We start from the raw sequence: 24,645 nt of genomic DNA on the forward strand, positions 1-24,645 counted from the left end.
CAAAGGGTTCAAACCACTATGTGTTGGGTTTTGCATAATCACTTGTATAAGCAGCCCGTAAGCAGAAAAGTAGTGCTGGAATGCTTAAAGAACCGAAGCTTTGAGTGTTATATCTATCCGCAAAAATCAATTCAAATATTTAGTTTCAAACAACTAATGTTTCAAACTACAGTTGACGCTCTCTAATTCGACGTTCTACTATTCAGCCTATCGAATAGTTCTTATTCGATGAAATTTAAAGTCCCCGTCAACAAGAAACTCGCATAAACGACGCTCCCTTATTCGATAAGCTCCCTTATTCGATGAAAATCCAATTCCCCTTGAAGATCGAATTGGAGAGCGTCAACTGTATACTTTATTGCCGGGCTTTACCAGAAAAAAGGGAATCGAGTGTATCAGATATACAGGGGTTGTTTAACTATCAAAACGGTTGGATATCCAAGAGGTTGGTCGAAATGTAGGGTCATCATATCCAAGGGTTGTCGGTCTTAAAATTTATGTAGATATCCATGGAATTAAATAGTTTCAAGTATTAAAATTAACAACTTTAATTTAATATTTCAAAGTTTTAAACGTAATTGAGGATAAAGCAATCGTTTCACTTTCATAACAAAGATCTTCCGAACACACCCCACGCAATATTTTTCTGGGAAATCCCAATCATAAATTACTTTATTTCTTTTTACTTTTAGATTTACTTTTCTGTAAATTTTGTATGTAATATTTATATTTAAGATGAATAAATCATTGTTTGTGTGTGTCAATTTATTCCTAAGACCAGTGCCCCCTCCCCAATATTTTTTTCAAAACTGGTTATTTTGCAAAATGCAAAGTTTTTCTTTTTTAATTTGTCATAATTGTCACAATTGAGTGCATTTTCAAGCAGTCTACAGCTCAAATTTTCAAAATTTCCCCCCGAGGGCCAAACCATGGTTGGCCCTCGCGGTGTCACTAAACTTCAGCCCCCCCCAATATGGAAATGCTTCCTACGGCACTGTAAGACCCCTTAATACACAAATCGACTGAGATTCGACTTAGTTTTACGGGTTATTATACTTTTCTTTTTTTGAATTACATTTTCCGAAATTTGATTTGTTACGCTGAAAGAACACTGTACAAGCTAGAGAAAAGTTAAAGAAGTTGAAGCATCCCAGCTGGCACATAACGTTATTTCAACGTTCAAATGACGTTATTGGAACGTTAAGAACGTTATTAGAACATTGAAACAACGTTGTGTGCCAGCTGGGATAGAGCCTAAATCTAACAGAAGCATTATAACACCTGCTCGCAGACCCACTGGGACCCGCAGCCCTCCGTAAAGGTTAGTAAAAGGCTTGTCATCAGAGTCTTTTCATTTTAAGATTATCATTAATTTTCTTATCCATTTGTTTTTTTTTACAGGGAGAGATAACTAAAACAACTAAAAAAATTAACTAAAATTAACTCCATACACTCTCCTTCGCATTAAAAGTAGCAACATTTTTGGTTGATCCATATAGCCATTCAGACTTTGCCACGTTACAAAAGATCACAAACACCATGGGATTGAGGATTTCGATGCTCATATTGACGCTTTTGCTTTACATCGAGGTTTCTATAGCAACCGGAGGATCGTCACACAACAAAACCAAAATATTTCGACAACTTTTGCAAAAAGGTAAAAATCTTTTTTTATGAGAACAATCTTGTAATGTCACGAAACTTAATTTGGGCAAAACCTAAGAATGAATTAAGAACAATCTCAACCTCTGATTTTAGAAATACAGTGTATTCTCTGTAACTCGAACATGCACGGGGAAACACAAATCTGTTCGAATTATGGAAATTTCGAGCTAAAATGGAGTAAGGTTTATAGGGCATTGACAATTGAAGGGACCACAAAAATGATTCGTATTAAAGAGCTTTGGGTTTAAGAGACTCCGCTGTAACTAAGAACATGCTGGATTCTTAGTTTTTGACGGAACGATGTCGATGAAAAGAATCGTAGCCTTCTGGTACTCAGCTGACAAACAACGTTGTTTCAACGTTCATCTAACGTTATATGGATGTTGTGAACGTTAGATAAACGTTGAAACAAACGTTGTGTGCCAGCTGGGTGGATTTTATGTGAAACCCAAACGTTTATTTTCTGTTTAGATTTTAAATACCCTTATGCAAAAAACTTTCTTGCCTTATGTGACAGTTCCACTGGGACCCGGTGGAAAGAATACCCCCCAATTTTAGCCCAAATGAAAATTTCCATTCCCGTTCGGTTCACTTGATGGTTTATCAAAATTGTAACAAAAGAATTTATATCCCCATTGACTGGATTTCGATAGAAATTGTTGTCTTCGCTGTGGGAAAATGTTCCACCGGGGCTATGAGACAGTAGTGTATTAAAATATGTCACTTTAACTCCTTCAGGGCAACGAAAATCAAAAAAATCGATTTTTTTCGTTTTTAGAAGTTCTGCTGTTCGGCAAGCCTCTCCACCAATACGGTTTTACTGACCCTGTATATCCCGTATCCCACCTCGAGAAGACCGTGTAACTAATAGTATCCTTCTGGTACTCAGCTGACAAACAACGTTGTTTCGTCTTTCATCTAACGTTATATGGATGTTGTGAACGTTAGATATACGTTGAAACAACGTTGTGTGCCAGCTGGGTGGGCCCTGCCCCGTGTGAATTTTATGAGAAACCCAAACGTTTATTTTCTGTTTAGATTTAGATTAAATACCCTCGCAGATCTACTGGGACCCGGTAGGAAAACTACCCCTCAATTTTAGCCCAAATGAAAATTTCCATTCCCGTTCGGTTCACTTGATGTTTTATTAAAATTGTAACAAAACAATTTATATCCCCATTGACTGGATTTCGATTGAAATTTTTGTCTTCGCTGTGGGAAAATGTTCCACCGGGGCTATGAGACAGTAGTGTATTAAAATATGTCACTTTGACTCCTTCAGGGCAACGAAAATCAAAAAAATAGATTTTTTTCGTTTTTAGAAGTTCCAACTTCGGATGCAATCAGCTTTGGTGCAATCTTAATAGGTCATGTTTGGGTTCGTTGGAAAGATCTTTTCAGTGTGCCAGATTTTTAAATCAGGTCCTCACAAAAAGTTATGGCAGCCGTAAAGTATCGTTCAAAATAGAAAGAAATTTGCTGGGGCCGTCCTGAAAGAGTTAAAAACATATTTATCTGATTTTTAAGGTTATAACAAGCATGTGCTACCATCAGAGCATGGGGAACCAGTCAAGGTTGAAGTCAACATGGTCATTCATGATTTTGTACCCAGGTCTCCTCTCAGCGCAGTATGTATTCACTCTATTATTCTTAAACGACGGCATATGCCACCAAAAAAATCGCTTTCAAAATCCGACCCTTACAGTGCAGCCCTTGAGCAGTGAAATGGCACCCTCTTATACATTTTACTCAGCATTTCTGGCCCTTACAGCGTTGTATTAACTATTTCTTTTTTCATTCATAGCTCATTTCTCCATTTTCACCAAAATTCAGGATTTGAACTTAGTTCTGAATCATCTCTTTATCGGTCAAGATCGAAATATCACCAGTTACTTTTTTAGTTCTTGCTCTTTCATTAGAATTCCTACAGCATGGATTTTCTTTATCGATCAAGATAGAAATATCACCAGTTACTTTTTTAGTTCTTACTCTTTAGAATTCCTACAGCATGGATTTTCTTTATCGATCAAGATGGAAAGATCACAGGCTAGCTTTTAAGCATCTACTGGAACCAGGAGATGATTTTGTTCTTGAGTTTGGAATACAAAGCGTAGTTGATAAAATTTGGGTAAGTACACTTATAGATAGAGTTGATATTTTACGTGGATAGCCCAGTAATCCATAGCCTGTTAGACGAAAACCGCTTTTTTATCGCGATTTAAAACAAAGAAGAAATTTGGTTTGTGGGAAGGTACTGGCTAAGTAATCTAGGACTTTTAAACAGTCTTTCGATTGTTTCCACGGGTTCCACGGCCAGCCGGCTCGGTTATCTATGAACTGAACAGAACATTGGAAGGAGCGGGGCTTGAGACGCTGATGCCATTGACCACTTGGCCATCGTTTTATGAGAATCAGCAAATTTTGTTTCCAGCATGGGCTGTGCTTAATTTTTTGAAATTTTCAGACTTAAATGTTCTTACCATGTTTTTAATACGTTTTTTTACTTAAAACTGAAAATGTGTTTTATTGAAAATTTTAAATCAGTCCCAGCTAGCACGCAACGTTGTTTGTACTAGTAATCTCATGGTTATGAGGGAAATTCGGGATAAATTTCCCGAGGTCAATTTTGAAATTTTTTGAAATTTCCCGAGTGCAACGAGGGAAATTTAAAACATTTCGAAATTTGACCGAGGGTAATTTATCCAGAATTTCACGAAAACAAGCATGAGATTCCTGGTTAATCTCATGGTTTGGATTGAAATTCTAACAATTCTGGAAGACGTCAATTTAACATTGGAAATTAATCTGAAACTTTAAAAAGAGATCTCAAAAAAGTCATAGAAATGCGAATCGAGTTTTAATTGGATAGTATTCAATTTACTTAACCCTTCAAAGTTAGTAAGAAATTCGATAAAGGTGATGAATTTCCAAAGGATGGAAATTTCACTTTTGCGGGAAATTACAAAATCTAGGAGGGAAATTACAAAAGCTAGGAGGGAAATTACAAGTTCGCAGGAAATTACAAATTAACGTAAGCAAAAACGTCAATCGAATTTCAATCAACCATGAGATTACAACGTTTATTTAACGTTCACAACGTCCATAACGTTAGTTGAAGGTCGAAACAATGTTGTATGCCAGCTAGGGTACTTACATAGAAATATCTGTGATCGATCTTTTGAAAGTGGTACCCAAAAAAGCCCTTGCAGACTCAGGTAAGTTATGGCATGTCTCAAAAACCTGAAAATTACCATAATTTTTGAAGGCCATTAGCCGGCAGAAAATGAGGAAACCAATGATTTGCAACGAAGGATACCATGATGAAGTTTCGCTGTAGGGGTGTTACCTAATTGTTACCGCCCTTATTTTCGCGAAAAACCGCAAAAACTAAAAAATGCTGACGTCAGCAAAACTTGTTTTTTGAATAACTCCAGTTTGGCCAAAGATAGAAACATGAAATTTGGACTGAAGTTAGACATCATTTAAAGGATCATTTTGCAAAAAAATTTTTTGAAATTTTGCTGACAACAGCACTTTATTGCAAAATTTCGTATTTTGCTGATTTCTGCTGACGATAGCAAAATTTCGAAAGATTTTTTTTTGCAAAATGACCCTTTTAATGATATTCAACGTTGGTCCAAATTTCATGTTTCTACCATTAGCCAAACTGGAGATATTTAAAAAACAAGTTTTGCTGACGTCAGCACTTTTTGGTTTTTGCGGTTTTTCGCGAAAATAAGGGCGTAAACAATTAGGTAACACCCCTACAGCGAAACTTCATCATGGTATCCTTCGTTGCAAGTCATTGGTTTCCTCATTTTCTGCCGGCTAATGGCCTTCAAAAATTATGGTAATTTTCAGGTTTTTGAGACATGCCATAACTTACCTGAGGAGTTAATAATTAGTTTGACTGCAGTGTATCATCAAAAATATTGGCAGAAACCTAGTGCAGATCTGGCGCTCTGCATATACGTACTTTAACTTGCTATCGAATTTTACCATTAGGGTACCACTTTAACGATTTCCTTTGGCCGGGATCTACAATCATAGCACCGAAATACACTGGCAATTTTGTTTATTTTAACGTTTTTCAGATTTTAAAGGTCGAAGCGAGAGTTGCAGTTTCAGTATTTCCGCTTCATCGGATTTTTCGATTTGGGAGGGGTTAAGTGGCTTCCAGGCTATATTCTCAGCTTTATTGGAACATTAATCCTGAGATCATAAGGTCCTTCCTAAGTCTTAAGTCTCACTTTTAAACTCAGAGTTAAAAAATAGCTTGTGGTTTTGAAATTTTTGAGATATTTCCCCTTTTTTGTCAAATATTTCGGCACCGATTGTCGGTACTTCCTCCCGAGTATATAAAGGTCAGTGCGTATCCTATCATATAAATACCATTTATCTCTGTTAATCATTTCTCGTCGTGATAATTTACTATAAAGGTACCCGGAATATCATTCGACAACCAGATTATGAACATCGAAACGAAAGTTCCACAAGCCAACATTCGAATGCAATTTTTCAGCGATGGCGGAATCAGATTGTCACAAAGGTACTTAACCCAGCCGGCACACAACGTCAAAACAACGTACATTTGACATTCATAACGTCCAAATAACGTTATTTGAACGTTAAAACAACGTTGTGTGCCAGCTGGGAAGGAACATTCAGAGGGTTTGAAATATTTTGGTTGTAGAAACCTTCTATGGTTGACTGAGGAAAACCTCAAAATCTTTTTGCGTAACTCTTTTCCAAAGTCGGGATATAAAAAAATCCCTGAAAACTGGCACGGTTCTTACCTCGAAATTCTATTGGTTTCTTGTTGGTAAGAATTAAATATATTTTTAAAAAAAATCTGAAAAAATATCGACTCCGGAGAATTGAGACAGACAAAAAGATTTAGAAATTTTGCTAAGAACCATTGTTGTAATCTACAAGCAAAATATCTCAAACCATCTGGTTATCTCTTCAAACTTAAAAAAAAATCAGTCGGCTTTCTCTAATTCGATTTTCGAGAGACCAAAAAGTTTTGCTGGAATAAGAGTAAGATTCGAATTACATAGAATATTCATGCCAATATATTAGATTGAATTAGAGAAAGATTAGAATAAAGTTATCAGCTTATTATTTCTACATAATTACATATTATAGTGATATGGATTTTTGTAATAATTTTGAATCAATTTCACAATTTTAGACATCAAGTTGAGTTGGCTTGTAAAATGGATACCGGAGACTTCCCGTTTGATCGACAGTTCTGTGATATGCGAATGTTGTCTTGTAAGTTCTTAACATGTGAAGTTTAGCCGAATCTTAAATTTAAATCTTTCCCAGGCCCGGCGGAAAACTGTATAAAAGTGGGTAGGCTGAAGGCTCAAATGAGATAAAATTATCAAGGAATTTAAGAAAAAAATATCATTTTCTGCTGAGCTTTTTTCCCAGTGAGCAAAAAAGATCTACCATATTTCAGACGTAGAATCTAGCGCATTGAGCGGTAAATGTGTCTCTTTCTTTGATCGAGCGTAATTATGGCCTGAGAGATAATTGTAGGGCAAAATCCCTTCTACCCTGGGGCATATCTCCTTATTTCTAATCCTTTCAGCCAAAGAGCCCTGTACTTTTTGGGACAAGCTGGAGTTTTTACAAGCTCTTATTTGATTTGGTTGGTCGTTTACCAGTAATAAAACAATTTTGTTACTTTTTCTAAAGAACGCGTCATCTCTATCACTTCAAATGACCAATTAGTGAAGTATCTTATAAAAACTCCAGCTCATCCCTACTTTTTAGCTCAAAACCAACTGTATTTACGAAAGCCCTGAGGTCCTCTTTCTACTAGATTTATATTAAAAAAAAAGGATCCATGGAGGCACCCTCAAACTAAAGGCTTATATTACCCCTTTACGACATTGATGATTCTGAAAGACGCGTTGACGGGGGATATCAACGACTCCTTTAAATTTACAAGTCAGCTTCGTTCCAAATCAAATCATTTAGTGGCCCTGGCCCGAAAAAGTGCCATCTCTTTGCACTGGTAAAAACATTTCGTTTTTTTTTCGATAGACGCATACGATAAAGATCATGTTGATCTTCAATGGGAGAAATCGAATTCGACTCATTTTCAAACTGTCTTTGGTCCTCAAAATACAAACATGATCAGAATGCGAATGAAAAGTTATTCCTTGAAAAGCACTGTCAGAACTTCAATGCTCGGAAAAGGTAAGTGTCTTCCGGTCCTCAAAATACAAACATGATCAGAATGCGAATGAAAAGTTATTCCTTGAAAAGCACTGTCTGAACTTCAATGCTCGGAAAAGGTAAGTGTCTTCCGATCCTCAAAATACAAACATGATCAGAATGAGAATGAAAAGTTATTCCTTGAAAAGCACTGTCAGAACTTCAATGCTTGGAAAAGGTAAGTGTCTTCTGGTCCCGAAAATAGAAACATGATCAGAATGCAGATCGTTGAATAGCACTATCAGAACTTAATGCTCCGAAAAGGTAAGAAAGCGACTTCGGATCCTGAAAATACAAACATGATTAGAATGACAACGTCCACATAACGTTAGACAATCGTCCTGAGAATATTAACATAATCTGAATACTAATTAAAAGTCATTTGCTAAAAAGCATTGTCAGAGCCACTGGTCTTTATATATCCTTGATCAAGTTTCTCAATTCCGGCCAAGAAAAATCTTTGTTCGGAGTTTTTTGAAAAGTGGTACCCTAATGGCGGCACTACTCAATAGTGGTGTAAATGCATCGATAGCGCTAGACCTACGTCCACTCGAATACTTTTGATGATATAGCGCCGTTCGACGTTAATTTTTAACACTGCAACGGCTCGTGGGTACCAATTCAAAAGCGGATATAGCTTGGTCCAGGGATATATAAAGGTCAGTGGTCAGAGCAAATAATAGCGGTGCTAGAGTTTGGAACAAAAACTACAGTAACCAGTAGCGTGGTGGGCCGACAAAAGTTCGGGCAAACCGGGGAGGCAATTTTTGAACATTATGATTTTGGCGCCTTCTATGAAATCTAAATATATTTGTAAAGATTACGCGTGCGAAGCGAGCACGAAAATTTTAGGATATTTTTTTCTCTTTTAGAATGAAGTGACTTCCATTTCTAGGGTGAAAAAGGGCACTACCCACCCCCCATGCCACGCTACTGACAGAAACTTATCTCTATCTCTGGGTTGTAAACTTTCTTTCCAGATCACCACGTTCTTATCGCTACATGGAAGTTTTCGCGGAATGTCAATTATTACATCTTACAGCTTTATCTTCCTTGCATGCTCATCGTTGTCCTCTCATGGGTCGGTTTCTGGATTGACTATCGTTCGGTTCCGGCAAGAACGGCTTTGGGAATTGTAACAGTTCTAAGCATGATTACTTTCAGTACGTGTTTCCGACATATTTTAATGATTTAAATGATCAATTTATCTTTACCGCAAAATTCAATTCAATCATTTTTGTTGAAAAAAAAAGAACTTTTTTCAATGGACAAATATAGACACCAGGGGGTACTAGGGTAGGAGAATATTGGTACCGGCAAGAACGACTTTGGGAATTGTAACAAGTTCTAACCTTTAGTAAGGCTTATATATACCATATTTCAAAATCTAGTCCTAAGAATTCACCATCAGAGGATCCCAACCGGCACACAACGTCAAAACAACGTCAAATCAACGTCCATAACGTCCATATAACGTTGTGTGAACGTTAAAATAACGTTGTGTGCCAGCTGGGATTATTTCAATAATTTCTACAGTAATCTAACCGGGTAACTGCTTTCAAATAAATTACCAAGCAACAAATTTAGTGATGCCAAAAATTGCCGATGTAGAACGATAAACTCGTTATACATTCATTCACGATCTGGATAACGCTATCAATAAGTCTCAATAACTTTCTGCATATTGGAAGTGAAGGCTTCGATCTCAGACTTGCATTTAACTGCAATTAACTGTGTTTGAACCCCAGAAACTTCCAGGTAGGGTATCAAGGATGCATCTATTTTCACTAATGATATCTTGAAATACTTTGTTTTCACATATATCTTTGTAACTTTTTTAACCGTTTCTCATTTTAGCGAACACTGTGCATGCAGAATCTCCACCAAATGGCAAATCAACTCTGGTTAATTGGTATGTCTTGGTTAGTTTCATCTTTGTCTTTTTGGGGATTGTTGAATTTGCAATCGTTGGGATCACTGATAAAATTTGGAAACAGAGAATTCAGGTGAGACCAATTGATAATATAAAGAATTATCTTTCTTCAAAACCTTAACATTTTTTAACCGTGTGCTCAGACATATTTGATAAATGAAAATACATTAACCCTTTAAGTGTCAATGTGGTATATATCAGACATGGGCTATGTAGGAGGGCGAACTCCTTCTAGATCCGGAGATAAAAGCATTTAAAGTTTGAACTAGCGATTTTCTTTAAAAAAACTTAGAAAAAATGACCGTTGCACTTAAAGGGTTAAGCAAAACAAAATATTAAGGCATAAAGAAACGTAGGACGATCACGACAAGATGTAAACATGGCCTGGAATCAGGTGTAACAGAGAACAAACTATAAATAAGAACATAAGGCTTTGATGTCAAAATATTAAGATCAGGTTAAGAACATTTTAAGTCTTTGCGGACTCGAAAACGCCCGATTTCATCATCTTTAGAACATTTTTAGACTTAAAACTTAAAAAAGATTAAGAACATCCGAAATCTTCAAACATTTTGGATGTTCTTATAAAAAAAACGTGTAAATACTGAAAATACTTTTGACAGACAAACAAAAGAACAAAGAAAAAAAAACAGGACGATCACGACAAGATGAAGATAGAGTCTAGAATCACGGGCACAGTTTAATACAGACCTGTTTTTAGTGGGTGGAATATCATTAATTGGCTCTTCCTAGCTTATCCCCCTTGTCTAACGTTACCGATGAATTCTAAATTTATATCATATGGTGCCAGAAATAAAAAAAAACCAGCTGGTACAAGTGGCTGTGTATCTAAGATTGAGGTTTTGTGCCAGTTTGGATCAAAATGATAGTGCTATGTTAAAGAAATCCTTTCCATGATGTACACCCCTGTCTCACTGACCCGGTGGGAATGAAATTGAAGGAGTATTCTGCAGTGGGGGTAGCAAATCCCTTCTATTTTATGACTGGGGATTTTGATTTCTATTGTTTTCAATACAAAAATTCCAGTGAAGACGGCAAATTTACATTAAAATTTTACAGTGGGGATATTGATACTTCAATCTTTCCGATGGGGACGAAATTTGAGGGATTTAACTCCTTTGGGGACAAATTTTGGGCTTATATTTCCAGTGGGGCGGAGGTCCCACCCGGTCTGTGACACAGCGGTGTTGATGTAGAAAAGAAGCGAACCTCTTATGTTGTCAAAATATATAGAGTGTCGTTTATCAGTTCCTTGTTGACGTTAACTTTCAATATTATCTAATAATGGAGCGTGTTGAACAGCAGAATGTCAATTAAGAACGCTAACATTAAGAAAAACACTCAAAGCAACATCAAGTTTCAAAATAATTTTTATTTCTTCTTTAACCAGAGAACAATCAAGGAATCATCAAATGTGTCACAGCATCGAAAAAACAACCACGGTTTGTCGCCACGGAGTCGCCGTCAATCTGCATATTCTCAAACGCCATGTGAAAGCGATCATGTCGACGATTTGAACGTCATTTTTAAACGACAATTACAACAGACGGATTCGACAGCTCGTGTAAATGATCTACAACCACAAATGAATCGACGGAATCCAAGATCTAACGGTATGTTTTTGGCACCTACAGGAGTTGCCTTGCAAGAACTAACTAAGGTACATTTTTACATCTTTTTGTTTTTAATACATTCTGCAATGTGCTTTTCCAGAAGAAAAAACTTACCAAATACTGTTGAGGATATTGATTTTTCAAAGTATCAAACCCCCTGGATATCCTCTCTTATAAAGATGCTTAAGTACCCCTGGATATCGTATTTTTTACTTGAATAGACACTTTACGGACTATTTTCGGAAAAGCCCAATATCAGAAAGATAGGGTTTAAGAGGAATTTCAAAAATCCATTTTCACGAGTACATGATTTTCACGGTTCACGCTTTTGGAAGGAAATAATTCGAGTATGTGCGAACTCGATCTGCGAAAATTGAACCCTTAAGAGAGACTTAGAATTTTGTGAAAGTGTTACCCTAGCAGAGACAAAAGAGGAGAGGAAAGCTAACCCTGACCCTTAGAAAAACTATTTTAACTTGTGATATGGAAAGAGACGTGTCTTATGCCTTATGCTCACAAAACAAGCAAGTACATGAAATTCTAAAAATCTGTACTTGAACTACGCAGATTTTTACACAGAAGGTCTTGAGAAAAAGGTGGTGTCAATTTCTCTCTGTGATTTGAATTTTTCCTAATTTGAAGAAATTTCTTGAAGATTGAATTAGAGAGACAATTGTATTTAACCCTATTCGTACTCGGCCTAGGGGGGCTGTTTCTGTTCGGAGGTCAAATTATTGGTAATAGCTCCTGAAATAATAGAGCTTTCGTCATGAAATTTTCTGTAAATTCCTAACTATTATTTTTAGTTTCAAAATAAATAAAAATTTGACACCTAAATATTTTCACACCTTGTGCATGATGACATTTCCGACAGGAAAATTGACACTTTTCCAATACAAATTTATTTTTAATGTCATATATCGATTAAACCGTAATTTATTGAATATCTAAGATGAAATAAGCATTTTAAACTCGGGCAACTTTTTTCTAGAAAGCCTTTGTTAGAAGACAATAGCTATTTATAAGAACAAAGGAAATTTTCGGTTTTTGCTCACTTTTGGCATGATGAGTGACGTCATCAAAAAAATTTTTTGTCAAACCTTATGTGACAAGGATCTTGTGTGCCAAATTTCATCAAAAAAGACCCACTAGATCAAAAGTTAAGGGGTGAAACAGGAAAAGCCCCCCCCCCCCCCTAGTTCTGAACCACCCATAAAAGTCTAGGTTGAATAGGGTATACTAGGTTAAGAAATGTGTTTTTCTATTTTTCTCAAAGGTGCATGAGTATACACAAAAATGGAAAGCCAAGGCTGGTCTCAAAGAGAAAGTCCATGCTCGACTTTACGAGAAACAAAAGTTCGGTAAAGACGATGCACACGTGCTTGACCAATTAGCAAGAGTTATTTTCCCTGTATGTTTCGTCTTGTTCAATATCATTTATGGCGTCGCTGTGTATTTTCATCGACAGAAGGATAATTTGGCAAGTGAAGGTTTTATTGCTCCAAAGAGACTACAATGGCAAGATCAGAATTAGAATCAAAAGCTATATACTATTGTACTTGTTCAATATAATTTATGGCGCCGCTGTATATTTTCATCGACAAAAGGATAATTTGGCAAGTCAAGGTTTTATCGCTCCAAAGAGGTTGCAATGGCAAGATCAAACTTTGTTAAATCAGAAACTTCATGATATTATGATTGTTCAATATCATTTATGACTTCGCTGTATATTTTCATTGCCAGAAGGATAATTTGGCAAGCGAAAGTTTTATTGTTTCGAATGGGTTGCAATGGCAAGATCAAACTTTGTTAAATCAAGTCTCAAAATATTATGCTTGTTCAATATCATTTATGGCGTCGCTGTATATTTTCATTACCAGAAGGATAATTTGGCAAGCGAAGGTTTATTGTTTCGAATGGGTTGCAATGGCAAGATCAGAATTAGAATCAATAATGTCCTATTCGTGGTAAAGGGACATAATTACATTGTTGTTGTCAAAAAAATGAGATGCCTTGGAGTTTTTACAAGATAATTCACTAATTGGTCATTTAAAGTGATAGAGATGATGCGTTCTTTAGAAAAAGTAATAAGATTCTTTTATTACTACATCTTAACGACCAACCAAATCAAATAAGAGCTTGTAAAAACTCAAGCTTGTCAAAAAAAATTTCTACTCTTCAGAAGCAAATGCTCCTTCACCCGTGTCCACGCTACTGCATCAAAACATTATGTTCTTATGAAAGAAAGTACCTTATCGGGAAAAATTTGTCGGGGAAAAGTGACGAAATTTTGGCCAAGTGACAAATATTTTTTCCCGACGAAAATTTTCCCCGGCTTTATTGCGTTTACCCACTACCAGCAAGTGACGAATATTTTTCCCCGACGAAAATTTTCCCGACGAAGTTTTCCCCGATAAGGTATAGATGATACGGGCAAACGAATCGTCATTTTATTTACTTGAATTTTTAACCTCGAGAATATTTAGCTTTGGTTTTCGAGACTGGCAACCCACGTCTAACTTTTCTTAAATGTTATTCAGGGTGTCTATTACACTTTTTTCTTTATAAGAACCAGTAAATTTTTGCTGAGGCTCGACTGTTCTTATTTTTTTGGCACTTTGAGCCTTGAATTCTTCTTATTTTGTTCTTATTTTTTCTAAGGTAAAAAATAAGTGTTGGCTATTTACTTTACTATTTAGAGGATTTTAGAAACCAGTGATTCTTTTTGCTATAACTATATATTTTCATTATCTACCACATCCCTTATATCCATCAAAAACTACTTTTTTAAATACTTTCAGCCTCTCCACTGTTCTTAAATTGTTCTTATTTTTTGGCATTTTTGAGCCTCATTGTTCTTATAAAATTGTTCTTATAGAAAGAAAAGTGTATGTAAACCCTACCCCAAAGTCTAATTTCCGTCTAGTTGGATTTGTTATTGACAAGGTTTTGCTACTTTTTATGGAAGTGACAATTTTATAACATTTAATTTTTAATTTTTTTATAAATAGTTGTTCAGTTTTATGAGTATTATCGTCAACATCAATATTTTTCAAGTTGATGATAAACCAGTTATCACACTTTTACGGGGGGGTTGTACTTTTACGGTGTGAAGGGATTGGCCCTTTTTTAGTACGGTATTACAGGATTTGACAAAAAAAAAGACGGGAAAACGGTATTTTAAAATCAGATGGTGACGGTATTTTGCCTTATTTTTTGTCATTATGCCGGTATATGAACCTGTACCAACCTGTGTGACGGTGTTATTATTTTTTTTCAATTTTAGGAATTCCGGGATTCAGCAAAAATTTTGACGGGAAAACGGTATTTGAACCCCTACAACCCCCCCCCCCTTTTACTCGTACAATATAGTATATATTTTTTGAGTTTAGACTTTTCGTCATATTTTCCAAGCATTTAGGTGAGGAAAATATAGAAAACTCTGAACGAGACCCATATTGTACTCGCTACCGTGTGGTAACTATTACTTATACACAATGGATACACAGATTATCATGCACATACAAAACTTCACCTTAAAGGAATTATACGGTGTTATATACACCCGACTCGTCTGAAACTGGTGTCAGCAAAATTTTAATAAAAGAGTCCTTTCAAATTTGTAAATAAAAGGAAGAAAGAAATCTTGCTCCACATTTTTCTTTATTCACTACAAAAGATTCTATTTATTCCAATCTGCTGAATCAACATACATTATAACTATGTAAAGGGTCAATGGCTTTAAATTCATAATGACCATAAGTGAAACATAAAATGTCTTGTGATGTGCAACCAAATCAAAATAAAACACAACACATTTTTCTTTAACGATATTTTAACCAATTTAGGCGAGACCATTTTAATTTGTTGTTCTACGGGCGCGACCGACCCAGCATTTTCTGCAAACAAGAAAATAATAATATTGAATTTCCTGTGCCACGAATTTCTAATAACAATCATTTAAAAAGATTACACTTAAAAAAAGTTAAAAATAATCTAGAATCATGAACTCTATGCTCGAAAGATTTTATTACAAATTCTATCAAAGATAAATGATGAATTTTCGACAAAGATTATTTGAAAATATTACTTAAAGCCTAATTACCTTCCTGATTAATGAAAATATTATTTTTATTTTATCAACCGACCGACTCATATTGTGCTAACGATCTACCCGTAGAACAACAAATTTAATTGGTGTCGCCTTACGTGTCTTTTTCAAGTTCCTTGGAAGGAAGCATAATGACGTCAATGACCATAATATTCACTAAAATTACAATACGTAAACTAATAAATATAATAATGAATATTAGTCATTATTTTTTTCGATGTATGCAAATAGCTGTTATTCCCAACCTAAAAAGTGTTTTGAAGAGTTCTTTTCAATAATTTTGATTTAAAGGTCTTAGACTAATACATAAGCCATATGTTGCTTGGTGATTCAGGAATTCTGAAACGTTTTGAACGAAAGGAAAAGTAAACCTCTTGATCAAAAAATGTCGCAATGTCGGGGAAATTTCCAAAAAAACAGTCTTAATGGGGCCCTCCCAGCGGTTTGCGTGAATGCGTGAATGGGCATTTTCGGTTGTGTGAATGCGTGACAATTGGAAAAAAAATGCGTGAATGCGTGAATTGGAAAAATTTGCGTGAACGTGAAAATTCGCGTTTTGATTGCATGAATGCGTGAATCTGGGCTATTTTGTGCGTGAATACGTAAAATTTCCCTTTTTTCCACTAATCACGTACAGTTTTCCTTATTTTCCAATGTTTCCCCGATTTTTCCCGAAAATTTTCCGACTTCCTAAAAAATTGGGTTATTGCGTGAAACTCGAAGAAAATTTGCGTGAATGCGTGAATTTCGAAAAAAGATTGCGTGATTACGTGAATTGAGGGTCCGCTGGGGGGAGGGGGGCCTCTTGTATATTTTCTGTATGGTAGCCTGATAACAGATGATCATAATTTTCTTAAGTGAACGATAAACCTCTGAAGGCGCTAACTTTAACCATAACTTTGAACGATCTGAGGAAAATAGTCAAATCATAACAAGAATCTTGTTGCGCACCGCGATGTTAAAAATTGGACTTTTTCTGATGCAGCACCATGTCCTTAAACATAATCACGTACACTTATTTCCTATTCCGAGTCCTATTAGACGAGAGCGGTGTTTCACACCTGTTTAGAGCTTTAGCATGGTGGGCAGAAAACAATGATAATCTGGTTTCAAGTTTTTCCGTGACGTCATAAAATTTGACGTGCATTATGTGAAAAAAAGCATTTTACATCAAAAGGTTTTAGCGACATAAATCGTGTTTAAATATGACAATAGTGAAATAGATGAATTATCGTCCAAAAAAAACATAGAATGTAACCATGACGACAAGAGCCAAAAGGCTGGCATTGAATTTGGTTGTGACAGCGGGTGAGTTGCACATGTCACCTCTGCAGCAAGCGGAAATCTATTGCGAGAAACCATGTTAAACATTGAGTTTGGAAACTATTCTATTCGCGAGTTAGGGAGTTGCTAGTTTCGAGTTGGAGAGTTAAAAAATTACCGGCTACCGAAAAAGAATAACATACATCAAAAGTACGATTTTGAAAGTAAATGTAATATGAGAGTAATATATAACACATATAACACATATAATACGTATAATACATATACCACCTGTAATATGCTTATTTGCCTTAAACACGTGCGCTGAGAGCATGGAAAGCTATTTTCTACTGTCAATTCATACTCGTAGGTTCCAAAGAAACAGGGGGTTCGAATAAGGGGGGGGGGGGGGTTGGAAAATTTTCGAGCTTTTAATAAACGGGGGGGTGGAAATCGTACTTCTGAAACCCCAAAATGAGGTAAAAATAGGCCAAAATCAGGCTATTTAGAGCAAAATAAGGGGCCTTCTCTTTGACAGCTGAAAATATTCTTAGAGATTAATAAACGGGAGGGTCATAATAAGGTCCGGGGGGGTTGGAAAATTTTCGAAAAATTAACACGGGGGGGGGGGGGGGGCCCGTTTATTTGGAACCTAAGAGTATCCATTTATATTTCCTGCATCACATTGAGTATAAATATAATTCTTGATTAAAGTGACTTTAAAACCATTGTATTTTATAATGTGATCAAAATTTTTATTAAAAAGTGTCAATTCCAATGATAAAATGACAAAAGAAAGTGTCATTATTTTTCCAGCTCTACAAGCTATCTCTACGAATTTTTTGAGGCTAAGATGACTGTCAACTTATATCATTTTATACAATAAGCATCACTTGCAGTATGATCAATATTTTTTGGGGAATTAGTTTGACAATCATTTTATTTAAAGATTTTGTCAATATTTTTACAAGAACGTGTCATGTTGTCAGCATTATGACAATGACATAACAGAACTGAGTATTTTGGCTTTGCTAGCCAGCACCTTACCATTTTCATGATCTTAAAGTCAATAATATGTTTGGTACTGGCTGGCTAATTTGAAATTTGTACTTTTGGGCTACATTAGTTTAAATTAGAAAATTTCGGTCGCCGTAAAGTTTTACGAACTTCTCAACTCGAAACTAGCAACTCACCAACTCACCAACTAGAACATTACCTAAACTCTTAAACATTTTATTAAACGCCCCTGTCTTATTGATCTGTCCAAACTCTTTTTTAGCAGCGGAATAAAATGAAGAAGCTTAATGCAAATAAGGTAAACACTATATTTTGCCGTTGGGCTTTTGTGAGAGGCGAGGCTTTGATACAGGCCAGCTGGCACACAACGTTGTTTCAACGTTTATCCAACGTCCATATAACGTTAGATGAACGTTGAAACAACGTTGTGTGCCAGCTGGGAGGGATGATAAATAAAGTTGTTTCCCGCACACTCTAATTCAGCCGAAGCTCGGCTGTTCTTATTATTTCATATTCTTTTAGGCCTGAATTGATTAAATTGACTGGTCGGATTAGACCAAAATTTGTTCTTAGATTTTGATCAAAATTTAGCCTCGTGTTCCTATATGCAGCGTAAAAAAAGCAAACAAATCTTTTTACAAAGTCAAATCAAAAGTCATCATTTTAACTGGGCTTAGAATGTTTGAATTATAAGATTTAAATTTCCTGCTTAAACAATAGGTATTCAATTCCAAAGATGATTGAATAGGTTCTTGAGATTGAAATATTCAGTATACAGTCGTGAAACTTCGTTCGTATAGATTATGAGGATTTTACTTGATATAAAAATTTCTCTACTCTTTTTAAGACACACTGTAATTTTCCTTCTAAAAGCTTCTTACCTCGCACTTCTTCTTCTTGTCACATAACACCATTTTCCCACCTTCTACAGTGGCGTTGTGGGAAAATTTTTCTGGAGGGGCCAAAGTCAATTCTTTTTTAAATGGCGCCCCCTTCAATTTTCCAAAGTGGTGCCCCCACCCACCAGTTTCTAAACTTTTACTAATTCATTTGCCTACGCATTGTGAGGAAGGAAATATTTAGTGGAGAAGAGTAGATATATCTTTGATGAATGGAAAAGCAGGCTTCACCATGGTTGGGGCCGACTAGAAAAATTTTAAAAATCGACTGCCAAGACACCCTAAATCACTAAATAAAAATAGACAAATTTGACACTTGCTAGAGCGAAAAAAAAAGTTAAAGAAACAATGTAAAATGCGAGCGAAGCGAGCGAAAAAATTGATGTTCTATGATTTCAATATTGTTGTCAGCAAATTGGTCTTGGGGCGCAGTTAGATTTTCATTTAATAATGCTATCATATACACAAAAAAAGTTATAAATAAGCTAGATTGCAAAGAAGTTACCAATTAAATTGTATTGCGAGCGAAGCGAGCGAAAAAAATTGAAAGTATTTTAAAATTATCTCAGTAAAGTTGGTCCTGGGCGCAATTTAAGGCGCATAAAGTATGATTTTTAAGATTGGGGCGTTTAAAAAAATCTCTTTTGGCGCCCCTTGCTCTTCGGCGCCCCTTCAAAAAAGCTCCGCTGGGGGGGCCATGGCCCCCCCGGCCCCCCCTGCCACAACGCCACTGCTTCTGTATCGCATTCAGTTCGTTTGGAGCATCTAGCTTCATTCACGAAACCACCATCATGTCTGAAAAAGAATATGACAGTAAAATAATATATACCCAACGTTGTTTCAACGTCCATCTAATGTTCCCAACGTCCATATAACGTTATATGAACGTTAAAACAACGTTGTGTGCCAGCTGGGTATTAATTATTCTACAAGACTGTGAAAATTCAACAGCTTTTAGGAGAAAAGCTAGAAATTGATTTAATGAAGGCTGCCATGAAGGACGAGGAAATCGTGCTCAGCGAGACAAAAAGACTTACTCGTAGTTCAGTTTCAAACACCGATCATGCTCAGCGAGACAGAAAGACTTACGCGTATTTCAGTTTTAAGCATTGATCGCGCATGCTCAGCGAGACAAAAAGACTCACTCGTATTTCAGTTTCAAGCATCGATCATGCTCAACGAGACAAAAAGATTTACTCGTATTTCAGTTTCAAGCATCGATCATGCTCAGCGAGACAAAAACACTTACTTGTATTTCAGTTTCAAGCACTGATCGTGCTCAGCGAGACAAAAAGACTTATTCGTATTTTAGTTTCAAGCATCGATCCTGTTCAGCGAGACAAAAACACTTACTCGTATTTCAGTTTCATACACCGATCGTGCTCAGCGAGACCAAAAGACTTACTCGTATTTCAGTTTCATACACCGATCGTGCTCAGCGAGACAAAAACACTTACTTGTATTTCAGTTTCAAGCACCGATCATGCTCAGCGAGACAAAAAGACTTACTCGTATTTCAGTTTCAAGCACCGATCGTGCTCAGCGAGACAAAAAGACTTACTCGTATTTCAGTTTCATACACCGATCATGCTCAGCGAGACAAAAAGACTTACTCGTATTTCAGTTTCAAACACCGATCATGCTCAGCGAGACAAGAATCTCGATCACCGCAGTCCTCACTGCCAGAACATTTCCAACATTCTGTTAATTCGTTAGCATTTGTAATTTGACCTTTTGCTGAAAAATCAAAAAAGCATATAAAATTCAACTTAAATTTAAAGAAATAGAAAGTGAAGTCTTTATATGCTGAAATATTCATGGAAAACACAACTCGGCTCGATTCCAGGAAATCTTGAATTTCCGAGTAAGGTTAAAGATTGTTAAATAAAGGGACTAAAAAACATATTCGAGTTGATGAGACGATTTAGAGAATACATTACATGTTATATTACTGTATTACGCATTATCAAATTAGTACTAGTAATCTCATGGTTATGAGGGAAATTCGAGATAAATTTTCCGAGGTCAATTTTGAAATTTTTTGAAATTTCCCGAGTGCAACGAGGGAAATTTGAAACATTTCGAAATTTGACCGAGGGTAATTTATCCAGAATTTCACGAAAACAAGCATGGGATTCCTGGTTAATCTCATGGTTTGGATTGAAATTCTAACAATTCTGAAAGACATCAATTTAACACTGGAAATCAATCTGAAAATTTAAAAAGAGGTCTCAGAAAAGTCATAGAAACGCGAATCGAGTTTTAATTGGATAGTGTTCCAGTTACTTAAGCCTTTGAAGTTAGTAAGAAAGTCAAAAATCGTGATGATATTCCAAACGAAGAAAATTTCACTTTTGCGGGAAATTACAAAATCTAGGAGGGGAATTACAAAAGCTAGGAGGGAAATTACAAGTTCGCGGGAAATTACAAATTAACGTAAGCAAAAACGTCAATCGAATTTCAATCAACCATGAGATTACATGTATTATTATGTTACTGTATTACGCACTATTACATTACATGTATTACATTGCAAAGCCATTTCAATAAAGACTTTTAAAACAGAGGATTTCGTTATTCTTCTATTTTTCTTCCTATTTATCACAATTCAGCATTTGAGGGAATTTGAATTACCTTGAGGCATAGAGGTATAAAGAAAGACAGGAGATGAATTTGTCGGTAATTGGTCGTTAAAGTCTTTTGATTTCTTTTATGTAATAAATCAAAAGAAATTCTAAGCTCGCCCGAAGAAATACGACTTTTTAGTAGAACTCAAGTTTGCTCTGAACATTCTTACTATCAGCATCGAAGATTTCTAGCCTTCTGATATACGAGAATAAAATAAAATTTAGCTCCACGAAATAAGTTTGCGTTTAATTTTGTCATCCATTAAATTTTGTTTTGAAAAGATATTTTCTCCAGCCAGAAAATAAAAAGTTATGTATAAGCACACACAATTTCAGACCCAATTTGTAGACATAAAGTCGCTGGAGAATTTTGGAGGAAAGTATTAAGCAATAGAGTTCACCTTGAAGAAAATGTTGATCTTGATGAAGGATAGCCTGGATATGCAGGCTGTAAACTATTTCACAGTCTAGTTTTTTATATTTTATGTTCTGGTTTACAGCCTGGTCTCCCTAGAGCGATTTGCATTCTCTTTAAGAGAATGCAGTCCGCTTGCTTGCGCTCACTTCGCTAAAACCGTAAGGGCCAATCTACACGGTGTTGAGCAATTCTAAAGCAAAAATAGGATAGTCCTCCAGCTGCTAGTGAAGATAGGGCTTTCTGTTACACGAAAACATGAAAAAGAAGAAAACAGAGGCAAGTTCATTTTCCAAGAAAACATGGTTGGTCATGATAATGCATGCAAACTTTTTTATGGACTTTGGTGTAATCTTTGGATGTTTTTAATAGTTTTAGATTGTAGACGCTTTTATTAATTTCTGTTTTGCTGCCCTGGGTTGGCTAGGAAACATGGGTTTTCACTTTCATTCTCTAGGGAGACCAAGCTCTATAATTTAAGAACTTTGTATGTTGAGATAAATTTTGTTTTTTCTTAAATTTTGAGCTTGGATATCCAGGCTAGATGAAGGATTGCAAAGTTTACAGGCCTTTTTTTAATCCAAATATTTTCTTACACCAATGTCAAAAACAATGAATCTCGTCTCATCTTATTTCCAACACTTAAGTTAGCCAATAAGATTGCACCTATCAACAAAAGAGCTCATTAAAAATGAACGATATATGAGATTATGAGCATGCATACCTGAGCCCCCCCCCCCCCCCCCCCCCAGCGGACCCTCAATTCACGCAATCACGCAATTACATAAAAGAAATCAAAAGACTTAAACGACCAATTACCGACAAATTCATCTCCTGTCTTTCTTTATACCTCTACATGCTTGAGGGTTAGCACATGGTCCAGCATGATATGGTAGGAAAGGATTGCAGGTGATCATGCTAATACATTACATGTTATATTACTGTATCACGCATTATCAAATTACATGTATTATTATGTTACTGTATTACGCACTATTACATTACATATATTGTGATATTACTGCATTACGCACTTTTTAGAGAGGTTCCAGATATGGAGACTCCACTACCGCTCCTTCCTCTATTTTACAGAGTTTAAGTATTTGCACTTTTGAGGACGGTAAAGTGACTGAAGCGATTTGGAAAAACCTGCAATTCTGCCCCGCAAAATCGAGGACGGTAAAAGTGCTGATTTACCGTCGTCCTCAGTTGGTCATGATCTAGTCAAAATAGAACCTTACCGTCTCCTTCGCTTAAAAACACACATACATAAACTCGGTAATCTTACTTCTGAGTGTGAGAAATTAGACCTTTTCCGTTTAATGTCAAGGTTATGGAAATAAGGCCCTGTACGAACGGCCATTTAGTATCTAAAGAGCTAGGATCATATATATTCAATATCCAGTCAGTACATTTTCGACTCTTACTAAAATTTTTATTAAGTCTAATCGTAAAATTAGTCCTCACCGAAATCAATTTTTCCATGCTTTTCTAAACTAACCCCCAGTCGTTGTTTTTAACACTCATGTGTAGGATAAAAGAAACCAACTGACCCTGCCATTTGCCAAAATTAGATCTTGCTCCAAAATAATTGTTTGCTTTCTTTTAGACTTTGCTTTAGCTCTGATCATCAAAATTAGTTTCCTTAAGGCACTACTAAGACTTGAATTTAAAAATTTTGACAAACCAAAAATTACGAACCTGTGTGAATTGATAGAGTCATCAGGACAAGTGCAATAAGAGAAATATGAAATTTGTCCATTCTTTTCCGTATAGAATAAATTTCTAAAAGAAATAAAATAAGACAGGATGTTTAGTTTTGATAAAATCTGATTACATATTTTCGTCAAATAATGTTGTCTGAAAAATCCAAGCAAAATTTTCGATTTCAAAATACATTTGAAATATTAAAATATTGTCTTGGCTCACCGTACGAGTTCTATATTTGATTAAGACAGATGTAATGCAAACGCAACCAAGGGGATTAGCATATATCAGAATTTTAACAAATTCATTACTTGTTCAAACATGACCATGTGAATAAGCATATATTGAGCTCCTCTCAAACGTCATGATTTTACCAGATGACACGTAAAGGACTAACTTTAACAATAGTTTTGTTTCGACGTTGCAAAGACATATCTTAGGGCGTTGAAATACATTCACCTTATCAGCCCTTTTTACACTGATCCTAATTTAACGCCGGCCCCTTTTACGCCGGCCCTTATTACGCCACAGTCTAATTTTCGGCTTACGCCAATTAGGGCCGTTAATAACGCCCAAATTTGTAAAAATGGCTACTCATGCTTCAAATTAGTAAATAATGAGTAAAATTTACATAAAAATTTTTCAGTAATTTATTTTTCAGTAGCAAACTGTTGAAAATTCCATCGAAAATCACTGATTTTAAATATATTAAATATTTTACTGAAATTTTGAATATATTTTTAAAAAACCATCGATAATTTTCGTCTTCGAATCATACCTAAAGTCCTTCAAATTGAAAAATAATGATAAGAAATTAACGTCGCTTTTAGGTTAAAATTGCCCACAGTGATCTTTCATTTGAACTTTTGTAAAATCGGGATTATTTTGGATAATATCCCTTGTATCTCCTTAAGTAGTGCTCATTAGAAGATGAAATTTGGTATATAAAGTCTCCTTATAGCAATGTAAAAGCAAGGAAAAAAAGTTTTTTGATACATCAAACTGTTCACCAGTTAATGGGCACTTTCGTTTTCGAGAGATCCCTCTATCCCGTCCACATCCCGGTTGAGACCCCTCTAAATCGGAATCAAGATAATTCCGGATAGGAAAGTGCTAGAGACTTGAAATTTTCACAGAATGTAC

General features: G+C 35.7%; 2 protein-coding genes across 4 annotated transcripts; one reads left to right on the plus strand and one right to left on the minus strand.

The window, feature by feature from the left end:
• Positions 1–1,399: 1,399 nt before the first annotated feature.
• LOC136824908 (gamma-aminobutyric acid receptor subunit alpha-2-like) lies at positions 1,400–13,756 on the plus strand. 3 transcript variants are annotated; one of them, XM_067080889.1, is made up of 10 exons: positions 1,400–1,657; positions 3,193–3,293; positions 3,662–3,793; positions 6,105–6,214; positions 6,860–6,942; positions 7,723–7,878; positions 8,877–9,059; positions 9,754–9,902; positions 11,241–11,510; positions 12,740–13,756. In XM_067080889.1, exons 1-10 carry the CDS (start codon positions 1,540–1,542, stop codon positions 12,995–12,997), a joined length of 1,560 nt encoding a protein of 519 aa, XP_066936990.1. In that variant the 5' UTR covers positions 1,400–1,539; the 3' UTR covers positions 12,998–13,756. The 3 variants fall into 3 exon arrangements, with proteins under 3 accessions (XP_066936990.1, XP_066936993.1, XP_066936992.1); XM_067080892.1 differs by having other exon boundaries at positions 1,535–1,657; positions 11,241–11,463; positions 12,740–12,830; XM_067080891.1 differs by lacking the exon at positions 8,877–9,059 and having other exon boundaries at positions 1,535–1,657.
• A 1,912-nt stretch (positions 13,757–15,668) lies between these two features.
• On the minus strand, positions 15,669–23,594 carry LOC136824955 (uncharacterized). The gene is made up of 4 exons (XM_067080940.1): positions 23,497–23,594; positions 20,367–20,490; positions 19,480–19,548; positions 15,669–15,750 (listed from the first exon to the last, which is right to left on the minus strand). The coding sequence occupies exons 1-4, from the start codon at positions 23,555–23,557 to the stop codon at positions 15,669–15,671; spliced, it is 336 nt and encodes a 111-aa protein (XP_066937041.1). The 5' UTR covers positions 23,558–23,594.
• Positions 23,595–24,645: the final 1,051 nt, after the last annotated feature.

Source organism: Clytia hemisphaerica, unplaced genomic scaffold, assembly GCF_902728285.1.
Source record: "Clytia hemisphaerica strain Z4C2 unplaced genomic scaffold, Clytia hemisphaerica genome assembly, whole genome shotgun sequence".
Taxonomy (NCBI): Eukaryota; Metazoa; Cnidaria; class Hydrozoa; order Leptothecata; family Clytiidae; genus Clytia; species Clytia hemisphaerica.

Coding starts and splice junctions, on each gene's coding strand:
- LOC136824955 (XM_067080940.1), bottom strand. CDS start 23,557: ATGGACAAATTTCATATTTCTCTTATTGCACTTGTCCTGATGACTCTA. Junction 20,491..23,496: donor GACTCTATCAATTCACACAG/GTTCGTAATTTT, acceptor TTGATTTTTCAG/CAAAAGGTCAAATTACAAAT. Junction 15,751..19,479: donor TGCGATACAGAAGCAGTGGC/GTTGTGGCAGGG, acceptor TATATTTATTAG/TTTACGTATTGTAATTTTAG.
- LOC136824908 (XM_067080889.1), top strand. CDS start 1,540: ATGGGATTGAGGATTTCGATGCTCATATTGACGCTTTTGCTTTACATC. Junction 3,294..3,661: donor CCAGGTCTCCTCTCAGCGCA/GTATGTATTCAC, acceptor CTTACTCTTTAG/AATTCCTACAGCATGGATTT. Junction 7,879..8,876: donor AACTTCAATGCTCGGAAAAG/GTAAGTGTCTTC, acceptor CTTTCTTTCCAG/ATCACCACGTTCTTATCGCT.